Below are 17,969 nucleotides of genomic sequence, written 5' to 3'. Positions count from 1 at the left end.
TACTTGTAAATTAGCAGCCTATCGTTTTTTTCTCTAATATGCGCGTTCTATGGCGTTTTATAAGAATGTAAAAAAAGTCTGATTAACTTCGTTTTGAAGTTATTGGTGAACAATTTCAAAAAGTACAGTTTTCTATATCACGAATTAAGATGTTAACATTTTTATTGTCATCCCTGAGATGGTTTTGCATAATAAGTCAAGAATAAGAGATTCCTTAAATATTAACTCATCAGGTTATTTATATATATATATATATAATTATCTGTCACAAGAACCATTACAATTTTCTAAGATTCATTATTAGCATTATTTTGTGAGGGTAAGAGATTTTTTTTACATGGATTCAAAAGAAATTTTCCAAATTTATTTAATATGCTGTTTAAAATTGGAATTATATTTTCAGTACCTATCAAATTTCTCACCCAAAAGAACTTTTTTCTAAACATAAACTAGTCTAATCACGATGGGTGAAAATCGACCAGAATTTTCGATACTTTTTGGCACTTTCCTGAACTCTGTTATTTGCTTCAAAAGGTTATATAGTATTAACTAATTAAGTACTGAAATATTAACCATATTGTTATTATTTTATTAAGTTCGAAATTTAATCGATGCATGTATTTATTTGATGTTCATAGTTAATAAAATCAATGTTAAACAAATATACTTACACTACACTACGGTGTTTGGTTGTTTGGTATCCACATCAATGATTTGTGGAAGTATATATTTTAAATTTCTTAGAACATTAAACAATAATTTCATTCGTATAATACATTATAACATAGGTGATAGCCGATAGGTATATATTTTAAATGAATGTAATATTTCAATGCAGGCTTTGACTCATGTATAGCCACGCCGGCCACCCCGGCCATAGAAGGAGCTATGGTCCTATGTACGATGCTGTTACATGTACAAAGTACCTACTACCAGTACTACCTACTTACTTTGTTACATAAATACTGTTATCTTTTATTCATAATCATATGCTACATTTATTACGTAATCTCATCAGTACTTTAAAGTTCACATAATTATAAGTTATTTATAATTAATTACTTAATTCGATCTACATGAATTGAATTCCCTAGAAAAAATATTCTGCTTAAGAATATAAAATTTAAAAAACTTACATAATTACTATTCGAGAAAATGAGAGTGTTTATCTTTAAGAGAATCATCTCTTAAAGATAAACAATCATCACAGAATAATCTTGTAAATAGCAAAATTGTTTAATGGATAACATACAATATGAAATAATGTACCTATCTATCTACTTGCCTATCGTTGGGCGATGCGTAAATACAATGTTAGATTTAGTGATTTGGATACCTACATAATTATAATTACCTAGTTAAATCATGGTTACATTATATATACCTACCTAATTTAATATTTAATAATAATTAACACTTAAAATTATGATTATTAACTTAAGATAAAACATAGATATTATGCTTAATGAATAAATATCTATAATATTTTGTATTATAATACTGACCAACAAAAATGACGTTAATATAAATGGGAATAAATAAACAAAAATTAATACAACTCAAAATCATAATACTTCACTTAATATACGTATTGTGTTCAATAGTTAATAAAAATAACACTGTGTAACGTTAACGAGGCTTTAACAAACTGACAGTTGATAATTACAAATAGGTACAGTGAGAGATTTTATTTTTATTTTTTCGCAATACCTTTACTATAGTAGAGAGGATGGAAAGCGTGACAAATAATGATGAAACGGTCGCGTTGTCGTTGAATAAGCATGCTACGAAACAGTTTTCCGATATTTTACAAAACATATTTTAATTGGGTTTTAATTTTAATTATTTAAAAGAATACAATAATTGTAGTGTAACTATACGTAGGTATAATAATATATATTTGTAGGCTAATAAACATTGTATTTGAAGCCTTTAATTAATAAAAAAAAAAAAATATATATTATACTATATTATTTTATATAGGTACCTATAATTAAGTGAATTTAAAACTAGCCATATTAAGTGATCATATAGGTATAGTAATATACATAACAGTTTCCTCGTTTAAACCCAAACACGTACGTTCATGTCCCAGGAACTTGTGACCACAGACATACCATTTGGTGACACACTCAGAGAAGTCACTCTATTCTCGTGTCCGTTCAAAGTACCTGTAAGCCAGTAAAACATTTTATATATTATTATTTATTAGGTGCATCATAATATTCATAATGTATATACTTATTATAGTATTATTATGGTTAGTTTTGGAATGCATAGAATGCCATGAAACTAGTCTAACCATCAGAATTATGAGAAACTATAACTCATTTAATAAATATCCCTTCCTTGGTCCTGAATATTACATTATTTCGTGGTGGTCACTGGCCAGTATAGGGGCGTATAGAAGAGGCGAGTGTTCTAAAGAAAGGTATACATATAGTCGGTGGCGGTTATGAAGCCGAATTCGGAATTGGTAGAGTTATATATAAAATTCCAAAATATGCTAAAAAAAATAATTTCTTTGCCTTTGAGATGCTAATATAATTTAAATAAATTAACTTCTTAAGGTTAGTTTTAAAGGATATATTATACCATTATAATATCATCAGTGGTTGCGGTTTTAAAGCATCTTATACAGTTAACATCAGATTATCCGGATTTTATTTAACCTGTTAAAGCATCATCAGTTTTTAAATAAAAACTAATTTTTCCGAAACTTAAAATTTAAAATGAAGCCACTCGCCAGTCACCACTCTAATAATCATGTATAAGTATACCATGCATTTTCTTAATTTAAAAAAAATAGAGTCCTTTAATTACATTTACCTAAAGGCTATAATGATTCTAAAGTGTAATAATATATACCAGCAGTATTGTTATATAATATGGTAAAATATGGTTAAATTCATAATTTTCTTACATGAAATCCATCAGCTTAACTTTTAGCACCTAAGTTAATAAGTTATGATAAAACATAAATGTCCAATTTTGGCTCATTATATTATTGATCAACTTATATATTTATAAATCAAACCAACGGCATCGTAGATTATTCGTGTTATGAGTTTATGACTATGAATGCATGTCAAATAATATCATATTTAATATAAATATAAAATATTTAATAGATAACAAATACGCTTACCATTGTGTTGGACTTTCATCGTGTCCCATACATGAACCGAGTTATCATCACTTCCAGCCAACAGAAACCTTCCGGACGTGGACAGACCACACGAAGTAAATCCTGAAGTGGAATTCGGTGGTTTGTACATAGCAATTTGTTGATCAGACCTAATATCGTACAGACGGGCGGACTTATCCTCCGAAGCTGTAGCAAATCCGTATCCGCTGTTATGAAACTATAAAAAAAACAAGTTCATTTTTTTCTTTTTCAGTTTATTTTTATGATGATACCTAACAATTTTTTTTTTTTATATCCGCTAGCATAATATATGTATTATAAACTATGGGGATACATACACAAACAGAATTCACGTCAGCCTCGTGTCCAAAAAACACTTGTTTACACTTTAATTCCCTACGGTCCCATAATTTACAAGTCTTGTCCACGCTACCCGTTACGAAAATATTTTGATCCTGTGCCAACGATAATGACACGACATCTCCACAGTGAGCAGCTTCTACTTCATTTGTTCTTTTACCAGCTTCTAAGTCCCACATACAACTGTATAATGAGAACACGAAAAAATTAATAACATTTTCATAATAAATATATAATACGTATAGGTACACGTAAAAAAACAAATAAACTTGTAATTTGAACTGATTTCTACTATATGTAGTACCTATGTCTTATAACTAATATATTTTATAATTTATATTTATTTTGACGAATATACCATATTATACGATACAAGTAAGCGCTGCAATACATTTATGTGGTAAATTTATAAATATAGGCGCGTAATAGTTACATTTTCATGTCTCCAGATCCGGTGATTAGGGTTTTATCATCGACAAATCGACAAGACGACAAAAATCCTTCGTAACCCAATAACTCGCGTACCATTTTCGCTCCTCCGTTTGAATCACGATTATTTAAGTCGTATACTGTGCACATATTATCCATCCCTCCACAAGCTGTACAACACACATTATTATGTTAGAGTAAAATTTAAAAAACAAATTATAGTATCATCGTTTCGAGTTTATTACTTTTTTCATCATAATATATCGTATTATTATATTATGTGTTTTTTAAATTATTCGTTCACAAGGCCAACACGTTTTATGACTTATATATCAAACCCATCCATATACATCCCAATAAACATACGTATTATAGTCATCGCTCCACGTGGCATAAATATATCAATGCATTGTTGATAGAATACATTGGCACATAATATTTATATACTAACCGACATAGTTTCCCGTCGGTGCAAATGCTACAGACATGACCCAGGCTGAACGTAATGGTATAACTTGTATTTTATTACCAGTCCATGTGTCCCATATGATAAGTTTGCCGTCTAACGATCCGGAAACTGCGTGTCTGTAAAGAACATTAGCATATTAGAAAATCATGTGAGTGTTCAATTCATTAGGTATAAATTATAATTTATGATTCTTAAACAGTAGTAGGCATTTCATAATATTAGTTGTTGCTATTTTATTTTTACTTTACCTGCTGTCACCACTATAATGGACAGAGTTTACTTTATTAATATGTCCTTTGAGCATTTTCTTAGTTGCCAATTTACACTTTGGCGCATCAGCCATTCCATTAGATATTTCCTCAATGGTTTTGTCTTGTTTGCTTTTTTGGTCTTGCTATAATCACAGTAAATACATTATGTTCAGTATTTACATTCAGAAAATTTCAATAATGAAATATACACTTAAAAAAAAATGTATTAATTAAAATGTAGTGAAATAGGTAAATTAAATATTTCTAAGTAGAAGATATTTTTCTATAATAGGGATATTTCAAGTTGTAAATGTTTTAATTATAATGGAACATCATTCAAACTTACCAATAAGATAATACCGGCCAAAAAAACTGAATTTGCCAAAATAAAACAAAAAAAAATCCTAATCTTAAAAAATATATATGTGGACATAATATTTATTAATATAAATAGTGATTTAAGACTAGGTCAATAGTTGAGAATAACCGATTAATTTTCAATCGTATTAGACATTAGACAAATGAGCATTTAATTTGTACATAAAAATATAATATAACTAGTATTTAAAAAATGAAAATAAATTTGAGTAAGCAAAAGTAATTAACTCTTTTTAACAATTATACACTTTTAAAGTTAACGATGTGATAGAGTCGTTATATACGAACCTTAGGCCGATCGCACACCAAAAGAGCAAAACTGTGTTAGTCATCGTTAGTCATATTTGTTTTAATCAACTTAAAACAATTTGTTTTCTATATACGCATATCAGTTAGTCAAGATAAGTCTAGACAAACAATATTTTAGTTTCAAAAATGTCATCTGACGAAGATGTTGCCATTTGTATGTGGTACTCTCTACACAATTTAGAAGAACGGGAAAAAAAAAAGATATGGGTACACCCATTAAACCAAAAACGTAAATTGTAAAATTGTAAAATTGTAAAATTGCAATAATATAATATAAATAATTAATAATTTGTATTATAATAATATTATTACTATACTATAATATAAACACGATATGATATATAAGAATATTCGTTGTTTAATTATGACTAATTATGACTATCGAAAAATGCAGACACTTCAGACAGTATCAGTCATGACTAATTGTGTTTTAAAGCAAAAACGTTTTGTTTTGACTATGTCTAATCAGTGTGCGTGTGCAATGTAATTTCTGATGTTCTATTTTTAACAAAACTGTGTTAGGCTGACTAACACTGTCTAACGCAGTTTTGCTCTTTTGGTGTGCGATCAGCCTTACGATAAACGAGATGGTGGAGCCGTGGAGAGTGTTTAAAATTTAAAAATACATCACATTATCAATTTTATATAGGTATGACAACTATCTCCTCTCGACCTCATAATTCCTACCTCAGATACCTACGCTATTTATTTTTGTTCCAACAAAATATTGTAATGTTAACAAAATCTTGATATAAGTCGTATAATAAATTTGCATAATTGCATATGTTATAGCCTATAGGTAGTTATAGTGTTAAAATCTATTTAATAACTACGCGTGCAGCGTAGACCATAGTTTAGACATATTATGTAAGTATTCTGCAGTCTGGAACTCTGGAATGACATATTATCTCATTGCTCACCCAGTCATCACCCTTCTCACAATTGATTTTTTTTGTAAAAATACTAAAAGGACCAAAAATATTGAATTCTTTTCCACTAGATGACTTGATCGTAAGTTAATAAAAATAAAAATAAATACTTACATCTATGAGTGCATTATAATAAAAAGAAAGAACTGAAATATTTTTTAAGTTAATTATTATGAAGGTATTTAAATGGTTAGGTTATCGTGTAAATTGTATCCATATACATATTACAAATGCATAAGCAATTTCATATTGTTAAGTATAAAATATGTTACACCTTAAACATTTTACTTTCAATGCGGGTTTGTATTGTTTTATATTTATAGGAAAATTATAAAAAAGTAAACCGTATAACCTGCAACTCAAAAAACTGTTCGTCCGCTTCACGGTCTGACTAATATCATATATTAATTAATATAGGTATCTATACCTATAAGCGATAAGTATTATGCACCTCAACGTATTTTTTCACACCTTATAATTTTGTAATAAATATTTAACAATTTTGTAATAATTAAGCGATCTGATATGAGGAGTAATGTTATTAATTTCTAAAAATTGTATTTAAATTTAAAAATTGTTGAATTCTTCAATTATTTTAAGTGTCTTAAGAATTGTCTATACAAGGCCCCTTAAAAATCGAGACTAGAAAAACGCAATTCGAATGTTTTATGACATTGCTATCTAAGTACAAAATTCGTTTTATACACTAAAGAACTTAAAAACGAAATTTTTTCAAATTTTATTCTTAAAGCATTTTTGAAATTCAAATATATTTTTTGTAGGTATATTTAAAAAAAATGAATAACATTTGATAACAATTTACAACAGTAATAAGCTATAGCTTTAAAAAATTTAATAGGTGTTATATATTGCTTTGCTTTGCTATTTTATTTTTATTTCGTATAATTTGGTTACCCAAAAGTCTAATAATTAACATTTTCGTCATACACAGGCTGATATTTAAAGAAGTATAGTAATATTATACAGATAACAGATAGGTCGTTTTATTTATGACTTGCAATAACGCCAAATTATGATAATATAAATAATAATGAACTTATATACATTTTTAAAGTCCATCTGCTATTGTAATATGTTTAGTGTATTAAATCATTAAAAAAAAAAATCTGGGTTTTTATTACCTATATATTGCTCTACCTTTTAGAAATGAGTTGAAAGGTAAAATATGACTACTGAATAAAAGAGCATTTATTCTTTAGTTTGTCCTCTATGACCTAATATAATTTAATTTACTGCAGTTCAATGTATGACATTAAAATTTAATTTCTGGAGCCAAGGTATGGCAGTCAGTGAAAATTAGAAGATTTTAGACCAAATGCACCTAATATATGCCTATTTATAAAAGATTATAGCAATGGAAAATCAAGAAGGATGACCAAATATAAAAACACTGTTATAATGAAGAAGTCACATGGACGGTATATGATTCTTAAAAATCAATAGTTTTCGCCCTTTTACAATATGAAACCTTAGTAAGTAAATAATTGTTAATACCTTATACTGGCAGTACTTACACATTTATGGTGGTTTGGTTTCTATATTTATTACTAGGTTATAACTCATAACTTATTATTTCATTAAAATTTTAAAATATAAATTAATTTTTTTGTTAAGTTTAATAAATACAGTAACAAATATTACACAGCATTAACATTTGAGAATTATTTCCTTAGAGGATCAATGTCATTAGTTTTGTCCTAAAACTATAAAAAGTTGTAATATTATTTAAATTTATTAAGTATTATATGTTCAAAACATTTTCAATATTTTGTTACATATGAAGAGAAAAAAAATAAACATACAATAAAATACTAATAATCAAAATTGAATATACAAATTTAAATATAATTTACTTTTATTGAAAAAATTAATACCAACACGACACAACAAATATGTTTATACATAAAAATGTAAAAATGTACTATAAACAATTTCAAAAGTGACCACAATTATTACCTGACATTTGGCAATTAAATCTTCTAGTTCTTTTCTAAGAGCAATTAATTCTGGATCTTTTGGAGGCATTATATTTAACTAGTAACAATATAAAATAATGAAATGTTGTGCTCACAAAAGACAAGAATACAGTGAATCATAAACAATATGTTTAATGTCATTAGTAAGTTTAAATCCAATTAGAGCAAAACAGGGCTTCTAGATGCGTGTAGCACACACATGCACACATTAGGAGTGGTTTAATGCGGCTTGTGCAACTTTTACTTTGTGTGTTAACAATTCTAATTTACTATCACTGATGTCTTTTGATGCATTTTTAATAAGAAAATGACTTAAAAATAATGTAAGACCTTCACGGAAAAACTGCAATGTAGGATTTTTTGATGCTTTTATAAATATATGGGTGGTTTCTTCTTCATTGATATCTTGCAACACTTTAATTAAAGTCTGTCGAACGAAACTCACCATAAGTTTATTCAGGCTACCCCAGTCAACATTCTAACAAACAATAATTTATTACACAAATTGTATTACATAAAAAATTAGTATTTCAATATTACTTTTAAAATTGTGATTGGGAGTGAATTATTGCGCAACATTTGGGCTAAAAATGATGCCAGAATTGGTATTTGATTTTTTTTCAAATTGTCAATTTCTTCTAAACGCACATTTATTGATTTTTTGAAAAATGCCTAAAAGTAATTTTCATAATTAATAATAATTAGATTATAAAATATGTTTTTAGTCATAGCTACTTGATATTTTCTATTGGATTGACACAATTGTTGTGCAACATATGCAAAAAATGGATTATACACTTTATAAACTAGTAAACAATGAATTAATACACTGACAATTTCTTCTTGTTGAAGACCTTTCAGACCCAAACGAACAAGTTTGTTAAAAGCATCCAAATAGTCCTAGAAATAAGAATTTTAAATGAATACTTTTATAATAACAAGAGTTCTCTTATAAAAAGAAAACATCAGTACCAAGTATTACCTCAGCAGTGAATAAAATACAAAAAATATTTTTCCTTGTATCAGTATTCATTCGATATTTTTTTGCCATATCCAGTAGTTTTTTATCGTACATATCTTTTTTTTGTAAGTTATTATTATTTTTCTGTTCATCTCCCTTCCATGCTGAACCAACAATCCACCAACGACCTTTATTGTCAGCTAATGATTATAACAAAGGTAAAATATGTATACATTATTTTAATTGTATTATAACGCTTTAATGTTGAGGTTAAATTAAAAAAACTATAACTACCATTAAGTAAATCTTCATAGGATATAGCTAATTCTGCTGGAGTTTTATTATATTTGTAGTAAGTACGTATAACTTTTTGTATATGCTCAATGTATGTTGAGTAACATTGTTCTGAACTTGTAGGTATTTTATTTACATTATTATTTTTTATAGCTGATAGAATTTCCAACATAAATTTTACTCTAGAGCTGAAAATATATTTTACAAATTACAAAAATTTAAAATTATATATGAAAACAAAAAAATAATTACTCTGATACAAATATCTTCTAGTACCTTATTGTTGATTCACAAGTATCTGAACTTTTTTTTTGTATGTCTAATAACAACTTTTTTATTAATGTAGGATTATCTTTTCTAAGATTAAATCCTATAGTTCTTAAGATACTTAGAATTAGATCAATATGCTTTTCTTCAAACTTAAAAAGTAGTTTGTCTAAAATTTCAAAAATAAAACCACTATGGAATACCTAAAACAATATAAAATAATTAGTATCATGCAATTGAAAAAAAACTTTACATTTGAGCAACATTTCAGCAATTTCCAATCCTGTCTTTGTCGCCTGAAATCTATCCGTTAATTGTGAATGATTACTAGTGTGAGTGAAATTCAATGCAAATATCACTCTTGTATACACATTAATAGTGAAATAACTCGATAATATAAAATTCACTAGGTATAAAATTTACTTCTTGATTTGATAAAATTTAAAAGTAGTTAACATTGTTTGATTTTGGAAAAATATTTGAAAAAAGCAAAAAATGTTTGTAGATTGTATGAATCATTTTTAATTTTTTATTGTATTTCGTACGATTTACAGACGATTTTCTGCTGAATTCAAATTTTTTCAGATATATTTTTACAAATATATTTAACTAAATTTAATATTATAATACTAATTTTTTACTTACTTTAAAAGCATACAGACAACACAACAATAGTACAATATTATCTAATTCTTTATCTTCAACTTTTACATCATTACTCTCAATAAGTTCATTTAATTTGGTTGCCAAACTTTGTAAAAAAAATGCACCTAAAAGTTAATATACAATTGAATATTATTTTTCCACTAAATAATTCAACTCAACTAAGGTCCAATAACACAGTATACTTTATTCGGTAGAGATAACAATTAAGATACTTATAAATACATGGATTGATGGTGTCAAATATGAAAAACCACTAAAACACAATATAATATATATATAAGATATAGTGTACCTTCATAAGTTGTATGGGATTATTATTAAAAATAATTAAATTAAAAAATGTTCATATTAGCCACTAGGATACTGAAGGTATGAATAAAAGTATAGATAATTGAATTATTATTGTACATTGACCATTACTTTCCTAATGTGTTTGATTTATAAAATAAGATAATTTTAATTACCTATTTCACTTCCAACATTTGTATGTAGAACTGTTAATAATGTGCTACTTTCTACGATAATTCTGTATGGTGAGACACATTCTGAACGTATTATAGCATCAGTTATACATTTATATAGTGTTTCATTCATATTATTTCTGCTGTTAACTTGATAAAGGTCTTCAATCTGTAAATAATTAAAATAACTATTATTGTTAAAATTAGTTAAAATTCCTGTATTGTACCTGTCGACTAATGCTATGCATATTAGTTTCTGCTAATCTATTTAACAGCCCTTTAACTTGTTGCCTGAGACGTTTAAGTTCTTCAGATTCTTCATTTTGTTTTTTTCTTAAATGTGGAGGTACATAAGCTATTGAATGTTCCTATTATCAAAACACATGGATAAATAAAATTCAATGTTGTCAATAGGGAATATTTAATTTATATAACTTGCCACTATAGTACCATCAGATTTCTTTATTCTACCATAAATATCTTCTTTTGTACTTATTGTTTTTGTACCATCATTATTATCTAATTTTACTAAGACTTCATATTCATCAGGTTTACTGTCAGAAAATTCTTCTTCTTCTTCATCATCATAATCAAATTCTTCTTCATGGTTGTAATCAAATGTATCTTCATTACCAAAATTTTTTTCGTTAGATATACTTTCATCATCATAATCTTCATCAAGAGTTTCTTCACCAGATAAACTTCCATCTTCAAATTCATCATCCAAAATATCGTCATCAGATGCATTTTCATTGTCATGCTCATAATTAAAAGTTTCTTCATTAGATGAGTTATCAGAACAATCAAACGTTACTTTTTTTTGGGATTTAATTTTTGGCTCTTTCTTTTTATTATTATTATTTATAGAATTAACAGTATTATAATCATCATCAAAATTTGAATCAATATCCATCAAACTTTCTTTTAAAGACGAACAATTCTTACGTGTCTCAGGATCACACACATCCAACAAGTCTAGATATTAGTTACTAAGGTTTATTTTATTTAAGAAAACTAAAAACTTAAAAATAGATAGGTACTTACATAATATTTTATAATTAAAAAAGGATACAATCAAGTCCATCATCAATAAAAGATTTTCCAACTGTTTTCCTCTTATCTAATTTTAAATGTTTGGCCAATCTTTTGATCTCTTTATCTTCATCTTCATTAGCATGTTTCATTTGGTCACGACGACTTTTCTCAAATTGTTTTTGTAATTTAATTTCTTCGATTTTTTCTTTATTTCTATCTAATACTCGCCAGTCAGTTGTGTTTGAAGTTTTTGGCAATTTTTTTTTGACGTTTACCTTTTGTACAGTAAGTTCTTTAGTTATCATTTGTTGCAAGTGTCCCTTCTTCTGTTTTTTCATTTGGCGCATGGCTTTGCGTTCAGCTTTCCTTGATTTGAAAACAAATCGTTGTTCTGAGCTGGTTTTTACAGAAGATTTGCTCTTCATTTTAAGTCTAACGGATAAAGATTAAATACTATTAGTTACACACATACAATTATTTTATCAAAACTATTATTAATTTTAAAACTTACTTTTTGTATCACAGTGTGATTGATGAAACAGTGAATTAACAATAATAATAAATATTTTTTGAAAGATAAAATATGTCGAATGTAATAGGTATCTTTTGATCTTAAAGATCTATTAATCGACAACGAATGCAAAATGCTAATAGTTAACAAATTGCCACTTTTCTCGAAGATTAGGTTTGACGTTTGCTCGAAAAAATAAAAATGAAATTTCAAACCTTAATTGTTATCAACACTCAGACATTGTTATCAAAAATAATGGAGGGCCACGAGGATTTTATCAAAACCACGGATACGTTGTTTGAAAATTGAAATGTCTGTGACATAAAAAATGAATACATGAATTAAAAAGTTGAATCTAAGTTCATGGTCCGCGATAAAAACAAACAGGTAGGACGTATTGTACAGTTTGATCTACGGCCCACCGACTATATAATATCTGACTAACTGAGTCAGTGATTTAATCTAAATGGCATTTTAGATACTGAGCGAGTGAGTGGAGTGATGAATGTATTGATTTTCACGTAATGCGTGTGTTTTTTTAAAAATATTCTTTTAATGTTTTTATGTCTGTAATCAGTATACACTATTAAGTATAAGTTGTCGAAATAATTCTTTGATTTTCAACTTCAGCATGTTTTCTGGTGGGAAAGTAAATCTAGTTGGTGCATTATGGAGGTTAACATTTCAGAAATCTTCAAATAACTGGTAAAACAAAATATAAGGAAAAACGGAAATTCTTATGCAAAATCGGTTTTTGGTTTTTGGTGTATTTCTTAAAAAATCAACGTATAGGTACATGGAATTAGTACATGAAATGCTTATATTTGCATTTTCTATATGTATCATAAAATTTTCAAAATATTTTGACCCATGTTTAGCAATTTATAGACATGATATTTTCGTTTTATTTTAGTTTTTTTAAATTAATTTCGGTAAAAAATTATGCTAACATTTTCAAATGTAATTTTTTCGAAAAAAAACAAATTTAATCTACTGTAGCGTAGCGCAATTAATTCCAATAGATCCATTAAATGTAACGAAATAAACATCATTCATATTTACTTTTTTCCTGTTATAAGATATAATTCATACAAAAATTAAGTGAAAATTAGGTATACTGTAATTAAAAACATTAAAGCGTAAATCATCTAAATAAATAGGGGTGAAAAATCCAAGCCTAAACTATCCTAGAATGCTGGAATAATTATTTTTAGTTACAGCCAAAAAACAAAATCCTTCTCGCATTAGTAATTGTTGAACTGTAGCAACTTGATCAATTTTGAACTTAGAATTTAGAAAATTGGTTGAACTACCAAAATTCATTAAATATTAGGTAACAAATAATATTAGTGGTTAAAATAGGTGGTTGTTATTTAAGAAAAAAGTTGTAATACGCATGTGCTTGTTTAGTTAAGTTAAAAAAATTTAAATGCTATAAAAATATGTATTTTTATGTCATATAAGCATAACAAACAACTATAAAACAGAATTCAAATTGCAGAGATCAACGCAGATATCGAGTGTTCTCAATTAGCATTTTGTTAGCACCTACAATAGTTCTTTTAAAATTGTATAGGTACCTAATATAAATTTATAAGTAATTAGAAAATAAGTTATGAATATATTGTAGTGATATACACATTATTGTAATTTATTCTAAAATAAGTTACGAGTTATGACTTATGAGTCATGAACGATACGTTTATGATTTTTATGACTAGGTATAATCAGAACCCTAATTATTGGGGGGTTATGCCGATTAATGATTCTGACTTTCCAAAATAAATACATCAATATAAAATAATTTACCTAGGGAGTAGGCACTGCCATAAAGTTTATCGTACCTATATTATTCAGCTACAAGTCATCTAAATATCTAATGGTTACGCATAAGGTCGATATCGCATTTTAATAAATCAATTATAATATGTGATGAATTGAATCTGGTGCATTCAAAAGTTTCCAACAAAAGAGTTATTATCATACTAGGTACCTATATAGCAATCTTATGAGATTCGCATTTCGCTAGATCATATTATTATATGTAGGTATGAGCGCAATGGACGCAGCTCAGTTTTGTACAAATACTTAATAATTAGATTATGAAATTAAACAAAACCAAGTTAAATTAATCTCCACGATTAAATTGTGCAGTGCGATTATTAACAGTACAACCTAACAGTATCAACAGTACAAGAAATGTTATTGCTCTTAAACGTAGAAATCTTCTTGAAAAACACCTGGTCTTATTGCCTGTGAGAAAATAATTACACCATTCTGTGTGGAGGTTTTAATAGAATGTGAAAAACAAGGTGTTGTCGAATAAATAGCATTTAATTCGATTGTATTTTATAAGGCAGGTACTGTGATCTTTTAAGCTTACGTACATAATTGAATACGATAAAATATACTGCAGCTCAAATTCATTTTAATTTATGGATGACAAACATGAGGAAGAGGGATGAGGATTTGGTAATTCAGAAACTGCAGCATTAAATAGTTTTTAATTCGAACTTTCACTATAATGAGAAACATTAAATTTGTGCATACCTTGCGTATATATGTATTGACAGATGCCATGGTATAAAACTAATAAAATTAAAATATCATAGTTCACGAATTCCAAATCGATTGCTGAAAAATTATTAATATTTGTTTTTTTTTTTAACACTTTATACGTCTTTAAATGAATTAATTTAATTTAATTTAATTTGAATCACTATAGAACATTGTTTAAATAATATTCAAATAATGTTTAAATAAAGTTTAAGTATTTATATTTTGATTAATGACGAAAATTGAATATTTTATTTTTGTCATTCTTTATTTTCTCTTATATCTAACATTTAACGAAAATCATATAAATATAAGGGCATCATTGATTTTAGAGTAGATGGATGAACTGTTGCGTCCCTATTTTATTCTGTCTTTTTCTGACCCTTTTGGCCTGCCATACGATTTAAAAACGTGGCGATGGTCGATGCAAATAAGTTTAAATATAGGTTTCATTAAATCCATATATACGTATAATGTAGTATGTATGGAGGTAATGTATATTTGTATTTATAAATACTAAGAGCTAAGATGTATATTATTGTTTATTGGTATGCCATAACTTAATGACAAATAAGATTGGTATGCAAGACAAAAACTATTTCCAACTTACAACTTTCCAATTTTCTTATTATTAAATATTGTATTCCCTTTTAATCCCACGCAGACATGAAATACACATAAAAAAAAAGTTCGATGCTCAAATCTTTAGTGCCACTGAATTAATAATTTTAGTTTAGGCCCTACGACCAGTGGTTTTTGATGACGAACTTTTACACAGTTGTGTATGTCAATAAAATAGTGTCACAGTCTCAAAGAGTGACACGCGCGTATCATAGGTTCGTCATCTCTGTTATATGCAGTATATGAACCATAATGGAATTTACAAACATTAAAAACAAGCATCAGACAAAACACAAATTATATTTTACTTAAGGTTTTTTATAGTATTATGTCGAAGTTTTAAGAGTTGTCTCCGTCTTGTGTATATACACATCCACTAGATACAAATTTTCGTTTACTAGTTTCAATAGTGTGCTGTAATTTTGATAAAGCAAATTGACCCATTGTTGAACATTTAAGTAAGAACTTTATCTGTGTTCTCTCGTTGGTTTTTTACAATATTTTTATTTTTAAATGAGTTATGAGTATGTTAATTAAAAATAATTGAAAATTGCACATGAGTTCCGTAACTCCCTTAAAAATTAATATATTGAAAACAATCAACGACAGAAACTAGATAATTTTCTTACCTATAAGAGTTCAATAATGTGTCCAATCGCTCAAATATCATAATAAACAGCACAATATTGAAACTAATGAATGACAATTTGATATGTAGTACATTTGTAAAACGGAGATAACACATGCTGTTACGACATTCTCTTGATGAAATAAGGCAAATATTTTAAGTATAATTACAAGTGATAATTGATTGCACATCTTCTTAAATGGAAATTTTTGATTTATACAAGTATCATATAATAAATGTATGTATATACATTATATTTAATTTTTATTAATTTTAAATAAAATGTTTAACATTCTTTCCTAAATATTTAAGACATGTGTTATCAGTAGGGTTTAGCTTTTAAAGCACTAAATATAACTAAAATATGCACTGTAAAACGCCCTAAAGACATTAAAACAATTAAAAATAAAGACAAATTAAAAAAAAAAAATGTAAAAAGTACGACAAAATATTCTAGAAACAATATTTTATAAATACTGATACGATACTAATCATTTTAAAATTAAAAAGAGTTTTAGTATTTATTTATTTATTTTATTAATACAATAAATAAAAATATTGTTGCCATGGTAAAAATAAGTGTTGAAATATAAACATTCAAAATGTTCGTCATTCATAATTTACGATAGTATTGTAACGGTCACGTCATATTATACTACATATATCGTTCTTTTGTAATTATAAGTTATAAAGTCTATTTATATTCTTGTACCTGTAGAATTATCGAGCTTCTTTAAGTGTTACTTAATTTTATAAATAAAAAATAAACGTACATTTTGATTAATATAAAACGATCATGTCAATTATCAGCGAATTGGAGATGTTGAAAGGAGATAATTCGGAAATTGCATCGTCCAAAAATGATCTGATGCGTCAAGTTTTCGACGATCTTCGGGGAATTAAACAGAACATCTCAGTTCCAGAGATGGAGAGATCTCCAGCCGGCGATCCGCTCGTGCTATCCACGACCGATCGTATGTTGCAGGTCTTCTCTGATCTCCGTACAAATCAGCCAAAAGTAGTGGAAAGTTATGGACCCGTGGATTTATCGCTAAGCAGAAGATGTAATTCAATGCCCAATATGCCAGTGATGCATACATCTTCTGTCATCACCGAGGACCACCCCGAGGATGTCGCGATGGATACACTGTCCAGTGACTCGTGGACGACGGTGGAGGATTCAGTCTCGACTGCAGACGAGCCACTTGCAGGACCAATTCCGATATTCTATGAGAGTACGACATTTTGTTACGATACTCCATTGATGAATACGAAAATAATAACGCCTGTCACTTCAGAAAAATACGAGATCGAACTCGCCCCGTCTACGCTATTGGTTCAGCCGTCTGAGATCGATGGTCCCAAGGATTCGATACCTCGCATTCGAGGCATTCGAGCAGTATCGATGCCCAACATTGCTATACAGTTTAGTGAGGTCGACTCGGAATCTGTAGGCGGCTTGTCAAAACGGTCTGAATCGGTTAGTTCCTTGGAACTGATAACCGACGTCGGTGGTAGTGATGGTGCTGGAAAGGAGCCAACGATAACCCCGGTTATTGCAAGGCGACGTAAATCTTTATGGAGTAGGACAAAGAAATTCTTCTTGCTAATGATTTGTTGTGGCTCTAGTAATATGCCCCTTAATTAAATGTTAATTATTTTACATCATAATATATGATTCAATGTATATTTTAATAAT

At 27.8% G+C, this 17,969-nt stretch overlaps 2 protein-coding genes across 4 annotated transcripts; both read right to left on the bottom strand.

The window, feature by feature from the left end:
• Nucleotides 1-1,217: 1,217 nt before the first annotated feature.
• Nucleotides 1,218-8,386, bottom strand: Gbeta76C (guanine nucleotide-binding protein subunit beta-2). 3 transcript variants are annotated; one of them, XM_089224995.1, is made up of 8 exons: nucleotides 5,324-5,763; nucleotides 5,004-5,029; nucleotides 4,655-4,800; nucleotides 4,389-4,522; nucleotides 3,942-4,107; nucleotides 3,487-3,691; nucleotides 3,149-3,365; nucleotides 1,218-2,171 (listed from the first exon to the last, which is right to left on the bottom strand). In XM_089224995.1, exons 3-8 carry the CDS (start codon nucleotides 4,747-4,749, stop codon nucleotides 2,065-2,067), a joined length of 924 nt encoding a protein of 307 aa, XP_089081121.1. In that variant the 5' UTR covers nucleotides 4,750-4,800; nucleotides 5,004-5,029; nucleotides 5,324-5,763; the 3' UTR covers nucleotides 1,218-2,064. The 3 variants fall into 3 exon arrangements, with proteins under 3 accessions (XP_089081121.1, XP_015367327.1, XP_089081120.1); XM_015511841.2 differs by lacking the exons at nucleotides 5,004-5,029; nucleotides 5,324-5,763 and adding an exon at nucleotides 8,251-8,386; XM_089224994.1 differs by lacking the exon at nucleotides 5,004-5,029 and having other exon boundaries at nucleotides 5,324-5,762.
• On the bottom strand, nucleotides 8,132-12,706 carry LOC107164131 (nucleolar MIF4G domain-containing protein 1). The gene is made up of 12 exons (XM_089224993.1): nucleotides 12,466-12,706; nucleotides 11,992-12,386; nucleotides 11,359-11,894; nucleotides 11,147-11,287; nucleotides 10,923-11,088; nucleotides 10,438-10,562; nucleotides 9,802-9,995; nucleotides 9,526-9,713; nucleotides 9,253-9,431; nucleotides 9,006-9,170; nucleotides 8,811-8,942; nucleotides 8,132-8,748 (listed from the first exon to the last, which is right to left on the bottom strand). The coding sequence occupies exons 2-12, from the start codon at nucleotides 12,377-12,379 to the stop codon at nucleotides 8,479-8,481; spliced, it is 2,484 nt and encodes an 827-aa protein (XP_089081119.1). The 5' UTR covers nucleotides 12,380-12,386; nucleotides 12,466-12,706; the 3' UTR covers nucleotides 8,132-8,478.
• Nucleotides 12,707-17,969: the final 5,263 nt, after the last annotated feature.

This window comes from Diuraphis noxia, unplaced genomic scaffold, assembly GCF_037042655.1.
Source record: "Diuraphis noxia isolate RWA-SAM2 unplaced genomic scaffold, SU_Dnox_SAM2 contig0003, whole genome shotgun sequence".
NCBI lineage: Eukaryota > Metazoa > Arthropoda > Insecta > Hemiptera > Aphididae > Diuraphis > Diuraphis noxia.
The sequence above is the reverse complement of the archived record's forward strand: the minus strand, read 5'-3'. Positions and strand labels throughout refer to the sequence as shown.